Genomic DNA, 24,412 nt, shown 5'->3' on the forward strand with positions numbered 1-24,412 from the left:
GAGCCACCTGCAGAGGACTCTCCAGACTTCTGGTTTTAAGGAAATCATGACATTAGCTCTAAGAAGTGGTGATGGGGCCAGACACGGTAGCTCACACCTGTAATCCCTTTGGGAGGCCAAGGCGGGTGGATCACTTGAGGTCAGGAGTTTGAGACTGGCCTGGCCAACATGTTGAAACCCTGTCTCTACTAAAAATACAAAAATTAGCCAGGTTTGGTGGCAGGAGAATCGCTTGATTCTGGGAGACAGTGCAGTGAGTGGAGATCGCACCACTGCACTCCAGCCTGGATGACACAGGACGACTCCATCTCAAAAGAAAAAAATAGTAATAAAAATATAAAAAAAGTGCCAAGCGCCCTCGGGGGGCGGGGGGGGGGGGGGGCGTCCCTGAACTGCCGGCCTGTGCTAGGTGGGCTTCCCTCTGCTTCACCCCCAACCCCAGGGTCTTCCTCCCCAAGTGGGGCTCTCCTGCCCAAAAACCCCCACCCCAGGGCCTCCTCTTGAGGCAGGGCTTCTTCCACATCACCCCCACCCTGGGGCCTCCTGTCGAGGTGGGGCTCCGCTTTTCCCCCGTCTATTTTGTTCCTAGAACTCTGCCCTGTAAGTGAGCTGGCAGCACAAAGCAGTTATCACAGGGCACAGAAAAAACATGCATCAAGGTGCCTGCCACAGGATTCTCACAGCCAGGGTGAGGGTTGTGTGGGGACACTGGCCACAGAGATGACAGTCAGTTCAGGTTGGGGCATCTGATCCCCAAACTACCCCACAATCTCAATTTCCAGCTAATTCCTGCCTCACCCTCTGCCCATCACCCTGGAGACAGAGCCCGCTCTAGGCGTCCTATCCTATGTGGCATCCCCACCCCTGCTTGCACCCAATGCTGATCTGGCAATGCCTAGCTCCAGGCCCACACCACCCTCCCAGACCTGCGTGTCCCCTGCCCTCTGACGGAAGCCACAGGATCCCTGAGAACGAACTCAAATGTTAGCGTCAGCGCCTCTGGGGACACAAGGTCAGTGCCCCAAAGCCAGTGGCAGCTTTTTTTTTTTTTTTAGAGGTTTTTGGCGTGTAGTTGATCACAGCTCACTGCAGCCTCAACCTCATCAAGTGCTCCTCCCACCTCAGCCTCCTGAGTAGCTACGAGTACAGGCCCATGCCACCACGTCTTGCTAACTTGTATTTTTAGGGGGTAGAGACGGGGTTTCACCATGTTGTCCAGCATTCCTCCCGCCACGGCTTTCCAAAGTACTGGGATTACAGGCATGAGCCACTGCACACACCACCTGTATCTCCTACACCCATGTCAAGCAGCAGCAAAGCGGTGGGAAGGGCTGCACCTGCAGTGTGGCGGCTCACAGGCCTCCCTGACATCCAGGCCTTTCTTAGGCGTGGGTGCCTCGGGCCAACCCAGGACCCCCTCCCCAGCTTCTGTCCTGTGGAGGAGACCCCACCATGCTTCTTACCACTGGCTGGAGATGTCCTGACCCCCCTGCCCACCACACCCTGATGTTACTGACTCTGAACCAGAACCAGTGCCCACCCTGGCCTCACCGTCCCTCACCCCACGGCATTCTCAGGCACGCCCAGGCCCATCCACCCCCTGGACTCACTTCTGTCCCCCCAAGAGACCCTGCCTGGGACGTGTACCCACCTATGCCCTCCGCTGCCCACCTCAGCCCTGTGGGTCCCAATGGTGAGGAGAGTTGTTCTCACGGCCAGCCAAGGACAGGATGGCGACGAGGGGCAGGGGAATGAAGGCCGCCAGGCCTTGGCTCATGCCTCCAAATTCCCCAGGGCCTCCCCAGAGCCTGGACACTGCTGCATTGCGGGGTGGGTGCAGACTGCCAGCCACGTGTCCTCTGCCCCACCCCTCACTGGAAATGCCCTTCCCGATGTGGCCCACGGGTCCTGCCGTTGCCCCTCACCATGCTCCCTGATGTGGCCAGGCTGGCCTGGGGGTCACGCTACCTGAGGCGGCAGAGCTGAGCCAAGGTCCAGGGCCAGTTTCAAGAGGGTGGGCCAGGTTCCTCTGTGCCCATTTCCAGGGCAGCCCCTGCACCCTTGCCGTGCTGGACTCGGTGGGGACGTCTGGGTGGCTCTCTGCAGATGTCACACATATGCTGTGGCTGGCGAGGTGGGTGGTGACGTGGGCGTGCAGCTCTCAGCTCTGTCACTGCCAAGCCCTGGGGTGATGCTGGGCAGAGCTGTCCCTGCCAGGGCCCTCAAGTCTGGGAGTGGGCCAGTCTGGGATGGTTCCAGAGCTTCCAAACCCACATCTGGCCCAGGATGTGAGAAGCAGCCCAGAGAGGCCTGAGCCAGGCTGTCCTGGTGGGGCAGGTACTGTGGGTCCTGCCTGCCCAGCCGACAGGAGGCAGCCAGCAGATGCCCGGGTGGGAGGGGCTTGAGCTCTCGGGTGCCCCCCAGCCAGGACTCATCCCAGGGCAGGGACCCCTCATGAGAGGGTGGGGAGTCACATGGTGCCCAGGACCCCCGACTGAGGACTGCAGCAGACCCGTCACAGCAAACGGAGTGGAGGCCTGTATTTCACACCTGCTCACTCACTCCATGGCTTAGAAAAGAACACGTCCGCCGCGGAGGCCGCAAAGCCCGCCTAGAGCAGGTCGTAGAAGTAGTCCAGGCCCTGGCCCAGCTCCCAGATGGAGACCCCAACGCCCAGCTCCCGGGCCAGCTCCAGCCGCACCTGCAGGGACTGAGCACAGATGGAGGTGTGAGTGCCTGCTGGGGCCTGTCCCCCAACACCTAGGAGTGTCCTCCAGGCCGAGGGGCAGCACTGCCTGGACCCCAGGGACCGCAGGCCAGTGCCTGCCATGCTGTCGCATGCCCCATCTCTCCCCCGGTCCCATGGCTGGCAGCACACGCACCTTCAGGGTTGGGTAGAAGACGACGTGCCTCCCACTGCGGCTCCTGCAAGACAAGGGGACTGTCGGCCCGTCCGCCGCCTCTGCTGGTTCCAGGCCTCCTCCCCTCACAGCCAAGGTCCACGGCCTGGACTCTTCCCACCCGCCAGGTGGCCACCTGCTGTCCAGCTGTGCTCCGGGGCCAGGAGCAGCAAGTCAGCTCGTGACCCTGGGACCCCCTGGCCCTGCTGCTCCCTCATCTCCACCCCCTGGGTCCTGGGATCCCCTGGGCCCTGCTGCTCCCTTGTCTCCACCCCCAGCGTCCTGGGACCCCCTGGGCCCTGCTGCTCCCTCGTCTCCACCCCCAGGGTCCCTCCCTGCACACAAGGCCGAGGCGGGCCATGCACTTCCCAACACTCACTTCTTGTACTCAAAGAAGTGCTCCGAGGCCTGGCTGTCCCACACCATCCGGGGCCTGTGGTCCTTCAGTGTCTGGATGTACCTGGGGAGACCAGGGTGTGGGTTTGGGAGCCCACCCAGCTCCCCTACCTTGTACCCCAAAGGCTGTGGCTATCAGCAGGGGCAGGGCCACTCGGGGCAGCAGGTAGAGGGAGCCACTGTCCCCAGTGGTCTGGGGGACGATGGCTGGTGGGGTGGCCAGAGCCTCAGGTCCTGTGAACCCTGTATTTGAGGAAGCACATCTTCCGGGAGCTTCCTCAGGAGAAGCCGCCCCAAGTCCTCTCAATGGCCTGGAGAGTGACACGAGGCCTGAAACTGCCTCACCCTGGGGATGGCCCTCAGGCTACACAGTGGCTGCTGGACGGGGCTCCTCACTCTGTCTAGACCCCAGGTGAGAGGCTAACCAGACAGGCCTCAGGCTGCCCTGGCCCCGCTGCTGGCCCTGGACTGATGGGCAGTGCCTCATACTGGGGTTGGCTGCCTGGGGCAGTGGTTTCTGCACTTTTTTTTTTTTGAGACAGTCTCGCTTTGTCACCCAAGCTGGTGTACAGTGGTGCAATCTTGGTTCACTGCAACCTCTGCCTCCCAGGTTCAAGTGATTCTGCCTTAGCCTCCTGAGTAGCTGGGACTACAGGTGCGCACCACCACGCCCGACTAATTTTTGTATTTTTTAGTAGAGACGGGTTTCACCGTATTGGCCAGGCTGGTCTGGAACTCCTGACCTCGTGATCTGTCCGCCTTGGCCTCCCGAAGTGCTGGGATTACAGGCGTGAGCCACTGTGCCCGGCCTCTGCACCCTTTCAAAGGCTAAGTCTGTCTCAGTCTTGAACCACCACCACCCCAGGCCCAGGACTGCAGCAGGCCCCCCCTGAGCACCAAGGGCCAATGGTTTGAGAACCACCCCCTCCTTCACAGAGGACAGGCTCATTCCCAAGGTGCTGGGGACACAACAGCGGTTTCCAGGTCACGGGGGACCTTGAGTGTGGGCACATCTCACACTGCACATTTGGGACCAGGGCAGGTGGTTCCAGAACACTATGGGCCACAGCCACCAGCAGCAGCAACAGATCGTTCTGGAAGCTTCTGGTCTCTGCAGACAGGAGTGTGTGCAGGTGGAGGCAGCTGACAACGGAACATGACCAGTGGCTGCTGCGTGAGAAAAGTGCCCCCCACATGCCTGGGGCTGCAGCCTCAGGGAGGAGGCCTGGAGTGGGGCCTACAGCCTAGACACCATGCGGGAGGGGAGGACAGGCAGTGGGCAGCTGCAGGGGCGCAAGGACCTGGGCTGTGTGGCATGGACATCTGCAGGACCCTAAGGGGTCATGGCTGGACACTGCAGGGTTTATCCAAGTGAGAAATGGCAGCCACAGGACCGCACCTCGAGCCACCTTCCTGCTCCTGCCCAGGAGGAATGGGATGTCTGAGGATCCTAACGGGGGAGGCTGCTGTTGTCCTGAGTGGGGCAGAGTCCCCTCGACACTGGGAGCCTCTTCCAGACTAGGGCACGTCACTTCAGAGCTGTGAGCGGGAGCAGCTGCCACTTGCCCAGCAGTGCTCGAGAAAGTGCCAGACCCCATCGGGTAGCTCTGGCCTTTCGGGACACGGGGGCTGCTCTGCAGACATCAGACCCTGGTAGACACATGGCAGGGAGGGTGGAAATTAGCACTCGGGCGGCCTCCCCAACCCAGACAGAGTTTCCCTTAGACGCCTGTTTCTGCTTTTTTGAGACAAAGTCTCACTGTCACTCAGGCTGAAGTGCAGTGGCGCGATCTTGGCTCACTGTAACCTCCGCCTCCCAGGTTCAAGCAATTCTCCCACCTCTGCCTCCCAAGTAGCTAGGATCACAGCCACCCGCCACCACGCCCAGCTGGTTTTTGTATTTTTAGTAGAGATGGGGTTTCTCCATGTTGGTCAGCCTGGTCTTGAACTCCTGACTTCAAGTGATCTGCCCGCCTTGGCCTCCCAAAGTGTTAGGATTACAGGTGTGAGCCAGCACGCCCGGTCCCCCTAGATGCTGGTAATGGGACGGCAGCAGTGGCTATAGCAGCTCCAGCCATCCCAGGCCTGGAAAAGCACTGCTGGACCCCTGCCCTCCTGAGGCTGGGCCAGGCCCCTCAACAGCCATGTGCAGACATGGTCCTTCCAGAAGCCCCTCCAGGCCAGGCAACATGGAGGCTGCCGGCACAGCCACAACCCCATCGACAGCTCTAAAATGACCGCCTTCTCCTGAACTGAAACACGGCTCAAGGTGGTGGTGGTGTAATTTGCAGCTTCCCCCCAATATCCGCTGGGTGGCTCTGTGAGAAGAATGGGACGTGCAGGGTCGTGGGCAGATGCCTCAGGGCAGGGATGGCCCCCGGGCTGTGGGGAGCTCTGGCCACGCCACACACTCCTCCTCCTGGGGGGCCTCTGTGGTCACTGCTCATAATCTGCTGCCTCCAGGAGGAGGTGAGGCTGTGGGTGGCCAGGATCCCTGAGAGCACCGAGTGCCTCCCACTCAGGAGCCCCAGCCTGGTGGTTTGGTGAGTGGGTAGTGACCACGCTGTGGGGGCAGCCACGACCAGGGCGTTGTCAGGGACCCCAACCCCGGGAATCGCTACTCCCAAGCAGGCCCTGGGAACAAGGAGAAGCTAGAGCCCAGGTGCTGGGTGGGGGTGTGTGCCCAGCTCCCAAAAGCCCAGGGAGGGTCCGAGAGTCACTCCTGGGGAGGAGGGTGAGGCCACCGGGTGTAGGGGCGGGGCTGAGTGAGGAGGGGCAGCTGCAGGCACAGGGAGGGAGTCCAGGCCCATAGCGGAGGGAGGAGTCTTCAGAGGGCCGCAGACACACAGAGGGGCTGGGTCCTTGGGGGGTCTGAGTGGCCACCCAGGCTGGTAACTGGGACCCCCTTGAGGGCTTATAAGACCCCAAGGAGCATGGCTGGTATGATGGACAAGCACACCAGGGGGCCAGGCTCCCAGGAGGAACAAGGGCCACACAGGTCTTTTGGGGAGCAGGCACCAGCCACGGTGAGGGGGGAGCGGGCGAGGGGCCTGCCTGGGAGGAAGGAAGGGTCAGAGAGAAGGTAGGGGAAGTTGAAAGTCTGAGGGTGGGTGTGGGGAGCACCGCAGGAGCCCAGGGGAGGGACAAGCACATGGACGGGGAGGAATAAGGACTCAATTAACATGGACAGCCTCGGCCTCACAGAAACATCCAGAACAGACAAACCTACAGAGACGGTGGGCTGGAGATGGGCACAGGCTAGGGCAGGGAAAGAGGGCACAACTGCTAACAGGCAGAGGGCTTTTGGGGAACAGTACTGAGGGTTGCACAATTCTGCGAGCATACTAAATGCCACTTTGAAATGGTGCATTTTATGGTACGTGAATTTTATCCAACCTCAAAAAAAGTTACAAGGCCTCAAATGGAAAGAGTCAAGGAAAGCCAAACAGGATATACACACAAAACACACCAAGACACGCCACAGAGGAATTTAGGAGGACCAGGGACAGAGGTCTGACATGTTTCTAGGGAGAAAGCAGATCAAGTGTGAGAAAGATGTTCTTGGACCTCCTGATGTGGAGGGTGGGGGTCACCCCACGGAGACCAGCTTGGAAACTTCTCTTGGAGAAGGTTCCAGAAAACCGAAATAAGTGGGACGAGGGGCTTGCTCCAAAGCCTGGGGAGTTTGCCAACGTCTAAAAGGCAAGGTTGAAAAACAGAGATGCCTGAGGGGGCTGGGCGTGGTGGCTCACACCTGTAATCCCAGCACTCTGGGAGGCCGAGGTGGGTGGATCACCTGAGGTCAGGAGTTCAAGACCATCCTGGCTAACACGGTGAAAGCCTCTCTACCAAAAATACAAAAATTAGCCGGGCGTGGTGGTGGGCGCCTGTAATCTCAGCTACTTAGGAGGCTGAAGCAGGAGAATTGTTTGAACCTGGGAGGTGGAGGGTTGCAGTGCGCTGAGATTGTGCCACTGCACTCCAGCCTGGGTGACAGAGTGAGATTCTGTCTCAAAAAAAAAAAAAAAAAAAAAAAAAAAAAATGCCTGCTTGAGGGAGGCGGCATTGGCGGGCGGAGGAGGGAACTCCCAATACCTCACCTCCACTCTGTGCCGTGGCCCCGTGGAGCAGGCGTGCCAAACCCCCAGAGTAGTCAAGTCTGAGCAATCCCTCCACCCTGCTAACCAAAGAGGCCCACGGAGGACTGGCCCACATGGACACGCTGCTGCTGTCATGCTGGCCTGAGAGCCCGGGCTTGTGACTCCCGGGAGGGCAGTAGGCCATGCTCCTCCACTGCCCTGAGCGGCTCCGGGCCCAACCCTACAGTCTTGGCCCAGTGGCTGGCAGGAGCCCTGGTCATCCACCAAGAAGGGCATCCCTCTCTTGGCCCCCGAGTGGAAGCCAGCTCATGGGAGGCCGCAGGGGAGGCCAGCATCAGAGGCTGATGGGGGCCTCTCTCCTTGAGTCTGCCCAGGCAGCCTCCTGAGACACAGGACTGACAAGAGCATCTGACCAGATGTTCCAGGACACCTTGACTCCATGTGCAGAGCCAGCCTGGGCTGAGCAAGGAAGGAGCCTGGGGAGGTGGCCCCAGGATCTCAGCAAGGCAAGGTATGAGAACCCTGGGCCAGCTGGGATGGGGAGACATGGAATAGAGCAAGGAGTGGGAGCTATGCACCTGTATCTCACCTGCCTCCAGGTGTGTGCCTGTGTGTACCTGTGCCACAGCTGGGGCCGGGAGCTATGCACCTGTGTCTTGCCTATCTCCAGGTGTGTACCTGTGCTATAGCTGGGGCTGCCTCACCCGAGGACGCGGTTACCAGATATGGTGACGGAGCCTCCAGACCCTTCCTGGCCACGCCCAGAACCCAAGTTGGGTGGCTGCCTCTCCCCAGACTTAATTTTTTTTTTGTTTTTTTGAGATAGGGTCACCAGTCGCAGTGGCTCATGTCTGTAATCTCAGCACTTTGGGAGGCCAAGGCAGGTGAATCACCTGAGGTCAGGAGTTCCAGATCAGCCTGGCCAACATGGTGAAACCCCGTCTACTAAAAATACAAAAAATTAGCCAGGCATGGTGACACACACCTATAGTCCCAGCTACTTAGGAGGCTGAGGCAGGAGAATCGCTTGAACCTGGGAGGTGGAGGCTACAGTGAGCTGAAATCAAGCCACTGCACTCCAGACTGAGCGACAAGAGCGAAACTCCATCTCCAAAACGAAAAGAGATAGGGTCTTGTTCTGTCACGAAGGCTGGCATGCAATGGTGTGATCATAGCGCACTGCAGCCTGGACCTCCAAGGCTCAAGAGATCCTCCCGCCTCGGCCTCCCAAGCTGTATAGGACTATACAGGTGTGCAACACCACACCCTGCTAACTTTTAACATTTTTGTAGAGATGGGGGTCTTGCTATGTGGCCCAAGCTGGTTTCAAACTCCTGGCCTCAAGTGATCCTCCCACCTCGGCCTCCCAAGCTGTTACGATTACAGGTATGAGTCACCACACGCAGCACTCCTTGGATTTGACCAAGTGGCTGCTAGGGCTGTACTGGCTCCAAAGGTATAGCAGTGCAATTACACAATCATGGTATGCTGTGAGCCGCCCTGAGCCGCCCTTAGGAAGCCGTTCTGTGTCCTGGAGGCAGCAGGCAGAAGACAGCCTGGAGGCACACAGCTTCCTGCAGGGAACAATGCACGAGGCCCGGCTCTGGTCTCAGGAGTATGTGTGGAGAGAAGCCCTTCCTAGGACCCCTCAGGAGCCCCCACAGGGCTCTGCAGCCAGCTGCAAGGAAGGGGTCCAAGGGAGTGGAGCTGCTGCTGGCTGGTGGGAGGAGGGGCTTGCAGGCTCCGCCCAGGGCCAGGGCTGCTGTGGGCAATGGTGAGGCCCCCAACCCCAGGCCCAGGCCTCCTTCTGGAGGGAGGACATAGCTGACAGCTGCCCCTCCCCAAGCCTACCCTGCAGACACTGAAACCCCAGGTCAGGTGCTCCTATCTTCACACGTTTCAGTCGCCTCTCAGAGCTTGAATTCAACCAGACAGCCCTCCTCGGTGGGTGGCCATCCTTCTGCAGGGCTGTCCTGTCTGAAATGTTGGATCCAGCAACATCCTGAGACCGGAAGCCCTGAGGCTCGCCGTCTCCCTCCCATGGAGGCAGGCGTGGCTAGGCCACAGATACACGCCAGTCAGTCCCCGCACCCAGCCCCACTGGGGACGTGCGCGGGAGCTGCTGCTAGCCAGCCAAGGCTGGACGGAGCCCAGGGCTCCCAGAGGCACAGGCTGGAGACACTGAGGGCCCCGGGCATGGAGGAGACCTGGCCCCTTGTCACTGGCTATCAGAGAGCGCTGGGGTGTTGGGAGAACATGGTGAGCGTGAGCCTGGGGATCGGGGCTGGGGTTGCTGAAACCCTTGGCGCCGCATGAGGCCGAGGGAGTCAAGTCCTGGGGTGGCCATGAGGGGCTTGCCACACGATTCTATGCACTTTTATGCTTGAAGATTCTCACAGTAAAAGATTCACAAGACAGGAGGAAAACGCCTAGGTCCACCGAGTCGTGGCAGCAAAAGACGCCAGGGCAGTGATGAGGGCCACGTGCCCAAGATTCAACCCCTGCTGCTTCTGGCCTCCCAGACATCCCCTGGGGGGTGACAGACAGGATGAAGGGAAGATGGGCTCCACTCTGCAGAGGACACAGTAGGCTGGAGGAGCGAGGAGGCTGGGGCTGGATGACTGGCTGGTGTGGGTGGCAGGCGCCGCATTGCTTGGCGGTGCACGTGGTGTGTGGGGGCATGTGAGGCTGGGGACCATCTTCTGCTCTTTAGGGTGGCTGCAGCTAATAAGTGAGATTTCAGCTAGAAAAGCAGACATTTGGTGCCAACACAAGGCGAGAACAGAGGGTGAAGAGAGGCGTCTGAGTGATGTCGCCAGAGCTCAGCAGGAGCCAGCACAGGTGCGAGGACCGATAAGCCTTGAGAAAGGGCTGGGAGAGGAGCCCCAGCTTCTGGAACAGACAGGGAGGACCCACAGAACACCCCACAATGGTGGCCCATCTCACCCTGTGCATGCTGCAGGCAGTGAGCCCTTGGGCTGGGTTTGGTGTCCAGAGTGGATGCCACCTGTCCAGGGCAGGACCACGGACGGGGTGCAGATGAACAGTGCAGCTGAGAGGGAGGTCGGGGCTTGGGGAGGGGCCAGACGCCACCAGGGCAGAGCCAGGGTCAGGAAGAATGTTCTGAGGAGCTGCGAACACGGCCCCTCCCCTGCGCGGACATTCAGGCGGAGGCAGGAGTGCCATCCACTCGCAGAGGGGACTCTGTCACAGTTGGGAGCTAGGAACCTACCCAGTGAAGACTCTGGTGGCTGTCAGGCATCAAACTCCCAGCGGCAGGGATGCCTCCACCTGTGATCCTTGCCAGTGTCCCCCCTGGACTAGAGTGGGGGCGCCCTCCCTGCCATACCCTTGAGGCAGGAGCCATGGCTGTGCAGCGTCAGCGCTCTCTCGGCTGGCTCAGCAGCTGTGAGGATGCACGTGTGAGCAAGTCTTGGCAGCTGGTTATTTATTCCAGCCTTGTGGGAGGTAGCCCTGCTGAGCTGGCATCTGTGCTGCTGCCCTGGCCAAGGTCTCTGGGCAGGGTCAGACAGGGCAAGAGCTACTGGCCACCCAGGATGGGACGTGGGGACAGGCACTCTAGGGGCCGCTGAGACCCAGATCTCCCCATGGCCTGCTCCCCTTAAGTGGTCCTGCGTCCAGGCTGGAGACTGCCAGGTGCCCACACCCCTCCTCTGTGCCACTCAGGCCCAGGGGTCATTAACAAGGGCACTTTGGGTGGGCGAAGAGGGCAGATTAGGAGGGGACTTCTCAGATGGGAGTGAGGACCCAGAAGCAGTGCCTTTCTTTCCTGACTGGGTACACCCAGACCCCAACTTGTGCAAAACTGGGGGGTCCTGAGGGCATATACCCCCACACACTCATGTACACACCTTTGTAATCAGAATTCCTTGACCCCAAACCCACTAGCCAATTCTCAGAACAATCATGGGTGGGTGCAACCGCCCAGGGGAGGCTGCTGAAGGCTTTGGTTGTTTTGGAGACAGGGTCTTGCTCTGTAGCCCAGACTGGAGTGCAGTGCAGTCCCCACCTCCACAGCTCAGGCATTCCTGAGTAGCTGGGACCACAGGTGTGCACCACCATACCCAGCTACCTTTTTTTTTTTTTTAACTATTTGTAATGACAGGTCTATTTTGCACAGAAGGTCTCGAACCCCTGGGCTCAAGCAATCCTCCTGCCTTGGCCCCCCAAAGTGCTGGGATTACAGGTGTGAGCTGTTGTGCCAGGCCACACTGATGCCTTGTGTGACCTGACCCAGGCTCTTGTGCAGTGAGTGAGCCCCAACTCTTCACCCTCAGATGGTGTAAATGGCTGAGCTGTTCCCCTAAAATCCACAGGGTGAAGTGTGTGATGTCTTGAATGTTCTCTGCAAAATTCACACTGAAATGTAATCCCCACTGTGGCACTGTGGCCTTTAGAAGGTGACTAGGTCATGAGGGCTCTGCCCTGGTGAACGGATTAATCCATTCATGGTGGCACTGTGGGGAGGCGGGGCCCTTAGAAGGTGACTGGGTCATGAGGGCTCTGCCCTGGTGAACGGATTAATCCATTCATGGTGGCACTGTGGGGAGGAAGGGCCTTTAGAAGGTGACTAAGTCATGAGGGCTCTGCCCTGGTGAACGGATTAATCCATTCATGGACTAGTGGGTTAATGGGCCAGTGGGTGACCATGGGCATGGGACTGTGGCTTTCTAAGAAGAGGAAGGCGGCCTGGGTAGCTCGCTCAGAGCCTGTACCACGGGACGCCCTGCACTGCCTCTGGACTCTTTGGAGTAACCACCACCAAGAAGGTTCTCACAGAAGTGACCACGGACCTTGGACTTCTCAGCCTCTATAAGAAATAAATCCCTGTCTGGGTGCAGTGGCTCACACCTGTAATCCCAGAACTTTGGGAAGCTGAGCCGGGTGGATCACTTGAGGTCAGGAGTTTGAGACCAGCCTGCCCGACATAGCAAAACCCCATCTCTACTGAAAATACAAAAATTAGCTGGGCATGCTGGCATGCGCCTGTAGTCCCAGCTACTCAGGAGGCTGAGGCAGGACAATCACTTGAACCCAGGAGGTGGAGGTTGCAGTGAGCCGAGACTGTATCACTGCACTCCAGCCTGGGGACTCCATCTCAAAAAAAAACAAAAAACAAAAACAAAAACAAAAACGTGGTGGCACATGCCTGTAATTCGAGCTACTTGGGAGACTGAGGCAGGAGAATTGCTTGAACCCGGAAGGCAGAGGTTGCGGTGAACCAAGATCGCACCATTGCACTCCAGCCTGGGCAACAAGAGCGAAACTCCGTCTCAAAATAAATAAATAAATAAAATAAATTCCTTTTCTTTATAAAGTACTCAGTTTCAGATATTCTGTTATAAAGTACTCAGTTTCAGATATTCTGTTATAAGCAACAGAAAACGAACTAACACAAGTCCTAATCCCCAGTGCCTCAGAGTAGCACTATATTTAGAGAAATAGTTTTTTAAATTTTTTTATTTTTTCTTTTTTCCTGAGACAGAGTCTTGCACTGTCGCCCAGCCTGGAATGCTGGCCATGGCACCTGGCCACGCCCAGCTAACTTTTCGTATTTTTAGTAGAGATGGGATTTTACTATGTTGGCCAGGCTGGTCTTGAACTCCTGACTTTGTGATTGACCCACCTTTTTCTTTTTCTTTTGTAGAGTTAGGGTCTTACTATGTTGCCCAGGCTGATCTTGAACTCCTGGGCTCCAGTGATCCTCCTGCCTCAGCCTCCTGAGTAGCTAGGACCACAGGCCTGAGCCTGCACTGAGAGTCTTTCAAGATATGAGTAAAATGATGTCACAAGGGTGGGCTGTAATGCAACATGATTGGTGTCTTACTAGAAGAGGAGATAAGGGCCAGGTGTGGTGGCTCATGCCTGTAATCCCAGCACTTTGGGAGGCCGAGGCGGGCGGATCACGAGGTCAGGAGATCGAGACCATCCTGGCTAACATGGTGAAACCCCGTCTCTACTAAAAATACAAAAAATTAGCTGGGCGAGGTGGTGGGCACCTGTAGTCCCAGCTACTTGGGAGGCTGAGGCAGGAGAATGGCGGGAACCCGGGAGGCGGAGGTTGCAGTGAGCTGAGATCGTGCCACTGCACTCCAGCCTGGGTGACAAGCGAGACCCCGTCTCAAAAAAAATGAAGAGTAGATAAGGACACACACAGGCGCACACGGGACCTTGTGAGGACACATGGAGAAGGCAGTTATCTACAAGCCAAGGAGAGAGGCCCTGGGAGGAGCCGACCCGACCTTAACGGCACCTTAATTTCATCTCCCACCTCCAGCCCCCAGGACTGAGACGAAGCTATTATTTCAGCTGCCCCACCTGTGGTACTTTGTTACCCTTGAATAGTGCGGTGGCGACTCAAGGCCAACACCTATCTGCCTTCCAAAAGCCCAATCAGAAGTGAGGCTTCCCTGAAGGCCTGGTGAGCAGAGCTCACAGCTGGAGCTGAGTCAGGGCTGGGTGCATGGGAGGCCTCTTGCTTTGCACAGGGGACCCTGGGCTGGGAGTCCAAGCTCTGTACATGGCTCCACCCAAAGGCCCCAGAACCAGGCACCATGTCAGGGATGTGGTAAGGTGGGGAACAGGAGCTGTGCTTCCAGAGCCTTCCCGGGATTCCCAGCGTCAAAGGAGGGCTGTGGTGGGGGAGGGTGCAGCACACACAGGAGCACAGACCAGTCCCGACTGAAAGAACAGACAGTTGGGCAGACAGGGTGGCCGGGCGCCTCACTCTGCATTGCAGGAACATGAGAGCTGGCACCCAGTGACTGACCCGTGCCCCATCTCAGCAGGAGCAGGGGACCCAAACAAGCCGGGGCCCTGGGGCAGTGCCCTCACCGGTGTGGAGCCCCGCATGTCTCAGTGTGTGGCTGACTCACTGGGTGAGACGTGGGACAGAAGACGCCAGGCTCCTTGCCCTGCCTGATGCCCAGGCTGGCCCCAGGCCCTCCTCAGCCAGCACCCGCTCGCATCCACCCCTGCAGCAGCGTCAGGCCCTGCTCAGCGACCCAGAGCGCACCTAGGGCCAGGAGCCAGAGAACAGTGGGAGCCCAGGCCTGTGCTGGACCCCAGGACCAGCCGTGTGGACAGAGAGGAGTGTGCACAGAGAGGAGCGTGCACATAAAGTGTCGGGGGAAGGACTCCACACACAACCCTGGTCTTGCAACATGGCCCACCTGACATCTGCCATGGAGGGGCTCACAGAGGGCACCCCTGGAGGCCGGGCAGGGAACACTGCCCCAACATACTCCTCTATCCACTGCTGCCACCCTCAGGACCCGCGAATCTAGCAGGTTACCTCTGCCTCTCCCCATGGCCGACCAGGAAGAAGCAGGGGTGATAGTCTGGCCTCTGCTTACCTGCCTGGGCTGACACGTACACACAGCCCTCATGGAGGGCAGGCCTGTGGGGGACCTGCAGAGACTCACAAAGGTGACAGCTGAGGCCTCCACAGAAAGGACCAGGTTCTCCAGAAAAGCGAGCAGCTAAAACTGTTTCTAAGAAACTCAACTGCACCCAGAACAAAGATTAAGATGATTTATAAAAATGCTAGGCCGGGCGCGGTGGCTCACACCTGTAATCGCAGCACTTTGGGAGGCCGAGACGGGTAGATCACGAGGTCAGGAGATCGAGACCATCCTGGCTAACACGGTGAAACTCCGTCTCTACTAAAAAAATACAAAAAATTGGCCGGGCGAGGTGGCGGGCGCCTGTAGTCCCAGCTACTCGGGAGGCTGAGGCAGAAGAATGGCGTGAACCCGGGAGGCGGAGCTTGCAGTGAGCCGAGATTGTGCCACTGCACTCCAGCCTGGGCGACAGAGCAAGACTCCATCTCAAAAAAAAGAAAAAAAAAAAAATGCTAAAACACCCAGCACTCAACATGGTAAAATTCGCAATGCCTGAGGCATCAACCCAAGAGTACCAGGCCAACAGAAAGGCAGCATAATAGGACCCCAAACAAGGAGGAAAAGCAGTCTACTGAAACTGACCCCAATATCAGAACCAGCAGACATGAGCACTCAGCAGTTATTACAATTGAATCCCAATCTGCAAAAGTTTAGTAGAGACATGGAAGAGGGAAAGGGGACCCCAAACAAGCCTCTAGAGAATTGCAACATGTTGGCCAGGCTCGGTGGCTCGCGCCTGTCACAGCAGCACTTTGGGAGGCTGAGGCAGGAGGATGGTTGAGCCCAGGAGTTCGAGACCAGCCTGGGCAACATAGTGAGACCCCCCATCTCATAAAAAATAAAACAAGATTGAATTATGACACATGAGATGACAAAAGCACTGGATGAGATTAATGGAAGGTTGGGTGGTGAGAGAAATGACTGCGTCAGGCTCAGGGCGGATGGGATTAATGGCAGGTTGGGCATAGGAAGAGAAATGGCCAGGCCAGGCGTGGGGCTCACACCTGTCATCCCAGCACTTTGGGAGGCTGAGGCAGGAGGATCGCTTGAGCCTAGGAATTTGAGACCAGCCTGGACAACATGGCAAAACCCTGTCTCTACAAAAAAGTACAAAAATTAGCAGGGCGTGGTGGCATGTACCTGTGGTCCCAGCTATTTGGGAGGCTGAGGTGGGAGGATATCTTCAGCCCAGGAGGTTGAGGCTGCAGTGTGCTATGATCACACCAGTGCACTGCAGCCTGGACGACAGAGTGAGACCCTGTCTCAAAAAAAAAAAAAACAAAAGGAAACAGAAAAAAGAATCCTGGCCGGGTGTGGTGGCTCACACCTGTAATCCCAGCACTTTCGGAGGCCGAGGCAGGAGGATCACAAGGTCAGGAGATCGAAACCGTCCTGACTAACATGGTGAAATCCCATCTTTACTAAAAAGACAAAAAATTAGCAGGGCATGGTGGCGGGTGCCTGTAGTCCCAGCTACTCAGGAGGCTGAGGCAGGAGAGTGGCGTGAACCCAGGAGGCAGGGCTTGCAGTGAGCCGAGATGGCACCACTACACTCCAGCCTGGGCAACAGAGCGAGACTCCGTCTCAAAAAAAAAAAAAAGAGATTCCCAAAAGGTAAACGGTGTATTCGTGAGCTGTGGGACAAATTCAACGGATCTAGTGTTTGTGGTCTCTAAAGGAAAGGACAGAAGAAACACAAAATATTTGAAGAATTTGGCCCCAAATTTTCCAAATTTGCTAAAAGTACGAATGCACAGATTCAAGAGGCTCCATGAACGCTATGCAAAAGGAAAACGAAGACGTGTCAATCAAATTGTTCAAAACCAGCCATAAATACAAGATAGTCCTAAGAGCAGGGAGGACGGCAACACAGGCAGAACAAGGTGGCGGTGAAACGCCGTCTGTCCGAATGAGAAGGCGGCAACGTGCTTAAGGTGCCGGTGAGAAAACCAACAGCCAGAACTCTACAGCCAGGAAAATGTCCTCCAGAAATGAAGTAAAGTAATGCCAAAGAGAAACCACACTGGTAGAGCACACCAAGAACACAAAGCAGGAAATCAGTCCTGGGCAGAGAGGAGCATTCAAATTCAACACAGGAGGCCCCGGCTGGCCTGGGTGCTGTCGGCGAGGCTGACAGGTGGGGGAAGCCTCCGTCCCAGCTTCGCCCAGATGTGGGGACAGCTGACGTGGCGGTGTCATGGGTGGCGACCACAGTGGGGGCTGCGGTGGGGCGGGCACCAAGCAGGACTGACTCCTGGCCCAACCCCTATCTCTGACTCTGTGGGGCATGAGCCCCAGGGGACCAGGACCCTCCCCATCACTCCGTCTCCTTACACCCACACCCACCCACACCCAGTGACACCTTCAGCACAGCAGGGAGAGCCCTTGGCTCACCTGGCCCCAACAACAGGCTCACGGGCATCCTTGGAGGTCGCGTAGTCCATACCATAGAAGTTGAGCCCCAGGAGGATTTTGCTTCGCCACTTGGACTTGGGGTCCAGGACCTGGACGCAGGCTCGAACCCAGGACAGGGGTGCATTAGGGCCAGGCCTGCAGGGCAAGGGGTGAGCAAGTTTCAGCAACAGGGAAGGCCCTGCACCTGAGCCACTGTTGGGGCCCTCCACCGAGGGGTGCATTCTCCCCATGCTGCGGCTAACACCTCTAGAAAGTTGTGAAGAACAGAAGTGACCCATTATAACGGGCTGTCAGCAGAGCGGCCCCAGGAGGCACGCCACATCCAGGGCCAGGAACTCATATGCGGCCCCCACCCCAGAGCCACAGGCAGGAGTCTACATGACAGTGGGAAGGTCAGCAGACATGAGGCCTTCTGAGCATCCTTCCTGGAGTGTCCCTGCCTGCGCCCTGTGTCACACGGCCCACCCACAATAGTGTGGCTCAGGCCAAAGAGGACAGGGCGGCATTGGGCAGCAGCAGGACTGTGCCTGTGCCCCACCCGTGACTCGGCTCCACCAGAGGCAGGGCCCCACCCACGGGACCACCACAGGGCACGGGACAGGTGCAGTGCCACTGGCTTCCCCCAGGTGGGCGTCCAGGTTCAGCAGGTGGCCTTGTGCACAGAACCACAGGTAGGAGGGCGTCAGCTGTGCCCAGGAGCCCCCCAGGTCCACACTGACTGCTGCACTGTGGAGTCTGCTGTACCCTAGAAGCCCCCAAGCCCATACTCACTGATGCGCTGTGGAGTAGTCGTAGGTCATGAGGCTGAAACCATCCAGCATGGGGGCCAGTTGCTCAAACTCCTTGTGCGTGAACATGCCCAGCTGGTCGGTCCTGCAACAGACAGGTGCAGCCACCTCAGACTGCTATGCCCTGCCTGAAAACTCTCCCCAGCTGCGGTTCAGCTGGGGTGACAGCAAGCTGGCTGTGGGGAACTTGGGTCACTTCTTCCCAAGGGAAAAGTGGGGTGGGGGCAGCCTGCAGCTTGGTCAGGGCCACAGAGGCTGGGGGCTGGGAGACACGGGGATGTGGTCATGGGGGCCCAGAGGCCTGAGACCAGGATATAGTTGAGAATGACAGGCCTAACGGTGGGGAAACCTGGGCCAGGGCTGCCCATGGAAGGGCAAGGTCCATGGAGAGTGGCTAAGAGGATGGGCCACTGCTGAGAGCTGGAGTTGCTGAGATGGAGGTAACTGATCTAGGCTCCCAGGAGCGTCCCCTCCCGGGGTCTGCACCAAAGCCTCCCTGAAAACAGAGGCGGCTCCTGGGACACAGCCCTCAAGCCCACTCACGGTCAGCCTGACGCAATCAGACTGTCCAAAGCCCTCACTGGACCTCAGCAGGTAGATGGGAAGTACAAGTGCTTGGCTCCCAGGGATGCAGCAAGGCTGTGTGGCACATTCCCTGGTCGGCTGCGGACACCTGTGGCATGGGCACTGCAGAGGAAGCAGTCCTGTTCTATCTGCCTGGCCCCTGGGCCATCTCTGGACGGCAGCCCTTCCCTCGGGGACCTGCTCCTTCCTGACCTAGATCCACTGGGAACTAGTGTCTCCGGGGGCAGCCCTCCTGCCTGGCCCAGGGAGAGCTGGGCGCTGGCCTATGGCCCCTCCACACCCAGGTCTGTAAGCCAAGGGGAGATGGGAGTGGTACACAAAGGTCAACACTGAGGGGGCCAAGGGACCCCACGGCAGCAGGACACAGGACAACAGCATGGGGGACGCGGTCGGAGGAGCGGCACTCACCAAAGTGAGGTGGGCCCCTGTGAGGCAGTGAGGCTGTGAGCCCTGATCTCCCTCAGTTGTGACCCCTCCTTTGCTCAAGGGTCACTGGGCTTCCAAATCTGGACCATGCCAAGGGCCTCAGTGCTGGGGCTTCTGTCAGGTGCTTCAGGGCCCAATACACCCCTGCAGATCCCTGGATCCACCTGGCAGGTCTGAGGAGCCCCTCTCCAGATGTGCAGTCCTTTTTACCCCAGCCCCTGCCTTGAGTCTACTAGGACCAACGTCTGGGCCTTCCTCCTCTGCTGGGCACCAGGAGACCCAGGCCCCAGAGTCTGTCCACCCTGCGCTGTCCCCGGCCTGCGGGTACATGGAGCATCATCAGTGGTCCCCTCAGCCCTGACCTCTTTTCCTGATGCCTGCCAGCCCCACCGCTCAGGCATGGTCAGCCTCCCTGGATCCCTGAGAAACACCTCCCAGCGCTATGCCCATCACTCCTGGTGGCCTCCTCAGTGCCTGGGCCCCTCTCTATAGCCAGGTGCCCCTAAGACCTCAGCCCCAAATCCAGTTGTCCACTCAACCCTTCCCGCCCTGCAACCTCCCTCTGGGCCGAGGCCTCCACCCAGGTCCTCTCACTGATACCCAAGGTCATTTTTTTTTTTTTTTTTTTGAGATGGAGTCTCACTCTGTCGCCCAGGTTGGAGTGCAGTGGCCGGATCTCAGCTCACTGCAAGCTCCGCCTCCCGGGTTTACGCCATTCTCCTGCCTCAGCCTCCCGAGTAGCTGGGACTACAGGCGCCCGCCACCTCGCCCGGCTAGTTTTTTTGTATTTTTTAGTAGAGACGGGGTTTCACCGTGTTAGCCAGGATGGTCTCGATCTCCTGACCTCGTGATCCGCCCGTCTCGGCCTCCCAAAGTGCTGGGATTACAGGCTTGAGCCACCGCGCCCGGCCTCATTTCTATTTTTGAGATGGGGTCTCTATGTCACCCAGGCTGGAGTGCCGCGGCACGATCCTATCTTCCTACTGCCTTGAACTTTTGGGCTCAAGCAATCCTCTTGCCTTTTTTAGTTGATTCAAAAAGGAAAAATGGCTGGGTGTGACGGCTCACACCTATAATCCCAGCATTTTGGGAGGCTGAGGCAGGTCGATCTCTTGAGCCCAGGAATTGGAGTCCAGCCTGGGGAACACAGCAAGACTCTTGTCTCCACAAAAAAATGAAAAAATTAGCCAGGTGTAGTGGTGTGTGCCTATAGTCCCAACTACTTGGGGGGCTGAGGTGGGAGGATGGCTTGAGCCTAGGAGGTGGAGGCCGCAGTGAGCCATGATCATGCCACTGCACTGCACTCCAGCCTGGGCAACAGAGCAAGACAGTGAATCGGTGTTGCTGTGGACAGGGTACTCGTGTCCCCACAAATGGTTATGCTGAAGCCCTAACCACTGACGCGATGGTTTCTGGAGATGGGGCCTTTAGGAGGTGGTTAGGGCTAGACCAGGCCATGACGATGGGCCCCATGGCAGAGTTAGTGTCGCTATGAGAAGAGACACCACAGCTCTTTGCCACGTGAGGACACAGCAAAAAGGTGCCAACTGCACCAGGAAGAGGCCTCGCCGCAAGGCAGCCTTCGGGCTTGCCAGCGCCTCTCCAAGTCAGTCCCAGGCAGCCCCTTGGCCCCTCCCACAGAGAGCCCCCCTGGCTCACAGCCCACAACACTCAGGCCCTGGCGGCAGATGCCAGGCGGCGTTGGCTGTCGGTTCCATCCCAGCCCGGTTGCTCCTGAGCTGAGATCTCCCCGTGACTTGCATTTGCGCTTCCCTCATGAATAACGTGGTTGAGCGTCTCCCAGCCTGCCCACCAGCTCCATGCACACATCTACTGTGGCCTCTCGTGGCTCCGAGTCCAGGTCTCCTGCCCGCTTTTCTGTGGGGTCTTTGTTGCTTGCTTTTCTTCTCTTGTTTTTGAGTCAGGGTCTTGCTGTTGCCTCCCGAGGAGCTGGGACCACAGGCGCCACCACGTCCGGCTAATTTTTAAATTTTTTGTAAAGATGGGGTCTCACTATGTTGCCCAGGCTGGTGTCAAACTCCTGGGCTCAAGCGATCCTCCAGCCTCAGCCTCCCCAAATGCTGGCATGACAGGCGCGAGCCTCCACACCCAGCCCCTCGTTGCGTTCCCACCGCCGTGTTCGCATTTTCTCTCCCTCTAGCTCTTTCAGGTGGTCATGTGCTCTTGGTCAGTGGTGTGGGCAGCACCGCTCCTCCTGGTGAGAGGCTGGTCTTCTCGCTCCTTTGTGGTGTCTTCTAATGTGCCGACATCCTGGTCAGAGTTGTCTGTGTCTGTCAGTCACTGCTTCCTCTCACGTGCCCCATGGTTCTGCTTCTAACTTCGGCCTTTGCTGCACCCAGGGCTGTGGCCAGCATGACTGCCTGTCCCTTTGGCTCCTCCTTTGCCAATCTCATGGCAGCCCTGTCAGTCGCAGTTTCTACTCTGCAGGGGCCTGTCCTAGTCCAACTCCTCCCCTGTGCCCATGATGCCCTTCCGAGCACCCAGTCCTGTTTCACACACTGCTATATCAGACATGTGGGCTCCTGCCGTGAGCCAGGCTCGTGTGCCTCCCCCACATCCACAGTGCTGCAACACCCCTGTCCCTCTCATGGGCACCGTACCTTCTACCATCTCAAGGCCTTGGCCGCACAAGACACTCCTGGCAGAGTGGGCTTCACTCCACAAGGCCTTGGTAGGTGAGGCCATGTGTCCAGGATCTGGCCCCCACCAGCTACAGAACGTGGCACAGAAACCACGAATGCCCCTCATGCCTCCACCAGAAATGCAGCTCCACGACGTCCCCAAGCAGGAAGGGGCAGTCCTGCCAGGAGACAGGGCTCCACACTGCGCCCCTCAGTGCAGCATGCCAACACGCCACACACATGTGGCACAGCTTGTGTGTTCCCTTCGGGGCTCACGTTGCTGCCCACTGACCCAACAACTCTGCTACAGCCGGGCACCAACCACGGCCACAGGCTGGGAACGGTCCTCACACTTTCAAGGGTGGTAACAACACGAGGGAACAAAGCAGGCCCCGTCCAGAGGCGGAAGCAGCTCACGGTGGTGATCAGTGGGGGAGAGGGGAGGGAACCAGGCCCGTGCCCCTGGTCCTGCCACCCCCCACCTGGCGCTGGCCCTGGGGACCACCCGGGAATGTGGACCTCCTCCTACCCGCAAGAAAGACTGCAAAGGGGCCACTGCCAGGACCGCCCCTCCCCAGCCTGTGTCCCTCACCCAGACAGCCACGAGAGCCGGCAGCGGAGCCATTTGTCTCTGTGCCCCACGGCACCCGGACAAGAGGGGATCGCCACGGCTGAGAAATGAAGTAACGGCTTGTCCTGGATTAGATGCAGCGTGACTTCAGATGAACAGGAATTACCGCTCACACCGAAAACACCATGTTCTGAATTCATTTCTGAGGAATGAAAGCCCCGGGAGGAAGGAAGGAAAAGGAGCTCATCACAGCCAGCTGCCCACCCTCCCATTGCCCATGTCCTGGGTGGGCCCCATGCAGGCAGCGGCAAGGAAGTTGAGTGCCCACTCAGCCTCGACTGGATCCCGGGCCTACACCAACGCCAGTGCCCCTCCAGACGGCTGGACGCGCTCTGCTCTGCCCTGCCCGGGCTGCCCCTGCACGAGCTTGATGCTGAGACAAGGCGCTCTGTGCCCCAGGGCCCTGGGGGTGCACTGCCCAGCTGGCTGCCTCACACTCTCCTCCCCAAGTCACCCTTTCTTTGTCTCTTTCCAGAAAGAGGGGATGAACAATCCCAGGCTGGGGCCTGACCAGGTCCCTCCAGCCACATAGACCCCACAGCTGCCAGAGGCCAGGGTGGATGCGGCCTCCAGACCAGCGTCCTCCCAGATGCCGAGGGGAGATGGTAACACAAGTGAGCCCAGTCTTCTGCCATGTACCCACACTGTCCCTCCAGCACGGCACGACTCCCACGTTCTACCTACGACCTCCCTGAAACCCCCACCCACCCACCTTGGTCTCAACACTAGGCCCATGTGGCAGATGCCCCCCTTCCCTCGGCCAACCAGGTACCATCTCCGGGTGACGTCTGCCTCACTGCATCAACACCAGGCAAAAGGAACGTCAGCTCCACATCAACCCCTCCCGCCGCCATCTGCCGGGGTGGGCCCATCTCTTCCCTGCTCCTGCACTGCAGCTACCAGACCCTATGGGCTCAGCCTCCATCTCTCCCTACATTCTCATCTTCCAGCCACCCAGCAGGGGAGAGCCGTAGTCTGTCCCCAGTTGACCTCCCTCCAGGCTGTGAGGAAGGTGTGGGCTCAGCCTGTGGTCCCCAGTCCCTGCCAGCCACACCGCCTGGCCCCGCAGTTCCCACCTGCAGAGCCAGGCCCCACAGAAGCCCTGAGGGAATGCCAGTTCCCAACCCTAACAGAGATGGTGGCATCAGTGTCAGGCCCCACAGCCATCCTCAGGGAATACCTTTCCCCAACCCTAACAGATGCTGGTGTCCCTGCAACCTCCCACGCTCAGGGCATCTGCCACCAGCAGCCAGTGCCCACACCTGTTCCTCCACCCACAGCTCCCCTCCCCCTCTGCCTACCTGTCGGAGATTTCTGAACCTGTCTCCCATGGCCTTGGGTCGCCTGACCCATCTGCTGCTGCCAGCCTCCTCACGCCTCACGATGGCTGCTCTACTGTCCATCAGCCTGCAGGCCTAGCCTGCTCCCTGACTGGCCTGTCAGCACCCTTCAGCTCTTTGGGGACCGACCTCAGCCTGGACCTCAGCCTGTCTACACTGCACAGAGTGCCTACAGTCCCTCCCCCTGCCCCGGCCGAGGCCTCCACACACACTGCCAGCACGCACCCTGCCCCATCCCCCGAGGCTGCAGACAAGAGGCAGGTAGGCGGGGAGCAGGGGCCTCTGTGCAAACGTGTTTGCTGGGGATCCGGTGATGGTGCCCCCATGCGTTACCTTTCTCTGACTGCTGAGTCGGGCTCCACATAGTGATGGCCTGTCCTAAACCATGGGGCTTGGAGGAGATGGCCAGCGTCGTGGCCCCACCCACCTCAGAGTGGACCACTGCCTACAAGGCCAGCAACGGCGCCAGCAGGGCCCAGGAAGGAACCCGGCCCTCCCTGGGTTTCTGAGATCAGCTCCCTGGACCCAAAGGGCTCCCAGTAGCTAAGGATGCCCAGAAAACACGAGGGGCCAACTAGAGACTAAAACAAGGGCTCCACTCCCCACATAAGAGTGGCACCACCACATTGGCACCTGGGGACAGTCTGCTGGTCCCACTGGCCTGTGGGGTTTACACTGTAGCTTTGCCCCTGGGTCTCCTCTGTTGCTGAGACTGTGACCGTGGAAGCAGGGCTGGAGGTCAGCAGAGTGCTCAGTTCCAGGACC

At 58.6% G+C, this 24,412-nt stretch overlaps 2 protein-coding genes across 12 annotated transcripts in view; both read right to left on the reverse strand.

The window, feature by feature from the left end:
• POLR2L (RNA polymerase II, I and III subunit L) overlaps positions 1-24,412 on the reverse strand; it is a 627,758-nt gene that overhangs the window by 28,245 nt on the left and 575,101 nt on the right. Inside the window, exon 1 of one of the 11 annotated variants that reach the window (XM_050757998.1) lies at positions 1,485-1,489. The exons of the other annotated variants lie outside the window; for them this stretch is intronic. The gene's annotated coding sequence lies outside the window, so the exon portion shown is untranslated. Of the gene's footprint in view, positions 1-1,484; positions 1,490-24,412 lie in introns of those variants that run through there. 11 annotated transcript variants of the gene reach the window in all.
• The window catches only part of CHID1 (chitinase domain containing 1), a 42,225-nt gene continuing 20,328 nt past the window's right edge, over positions 2,516-24,412 (reverse strand). The window contains exons 9-13 of the mRNA XM_050757913.1: positions 18,007-18,108; positions 17,215-17,370; positions 3,280-3,360; positions 2,883-2,925; positions 2,516-2,710 (exon numbers count right to left, since the gene is read on the reverse strand). Coding sequence (XP_050613870.1) covers positions 2,612-2,710; positions 2,883-2,925; positions 3,280-3,360; positions 17,215-17,370; positions 18,007-18,108 — 481 coding nt within the window. The 3' untranslated portion in view covers positions 2,516-2,611. The remainder of the gene's footprint in view (positions 2,711-2,882; positions 2,926-3,279; positions 3,361-17,214; positions 17,371-18,006; positions 18,109-24,412) is intronic.

This window comes from Macaca thibetana, chromosome 14 (genome assembly GCF_024542745.1).
Source record: "Macaca thibetana thibetana isolate TM-01 chromosome 14, ASM2454274v1, whole genome shotgun sequence".
Classification (NCBI taxonomy): domain Eukaryota; kingdom Metazoa; phylum Chordata; class Mammalia; order Primates; family Cercopithecidae; genus Macaca; species Macaca thibetana.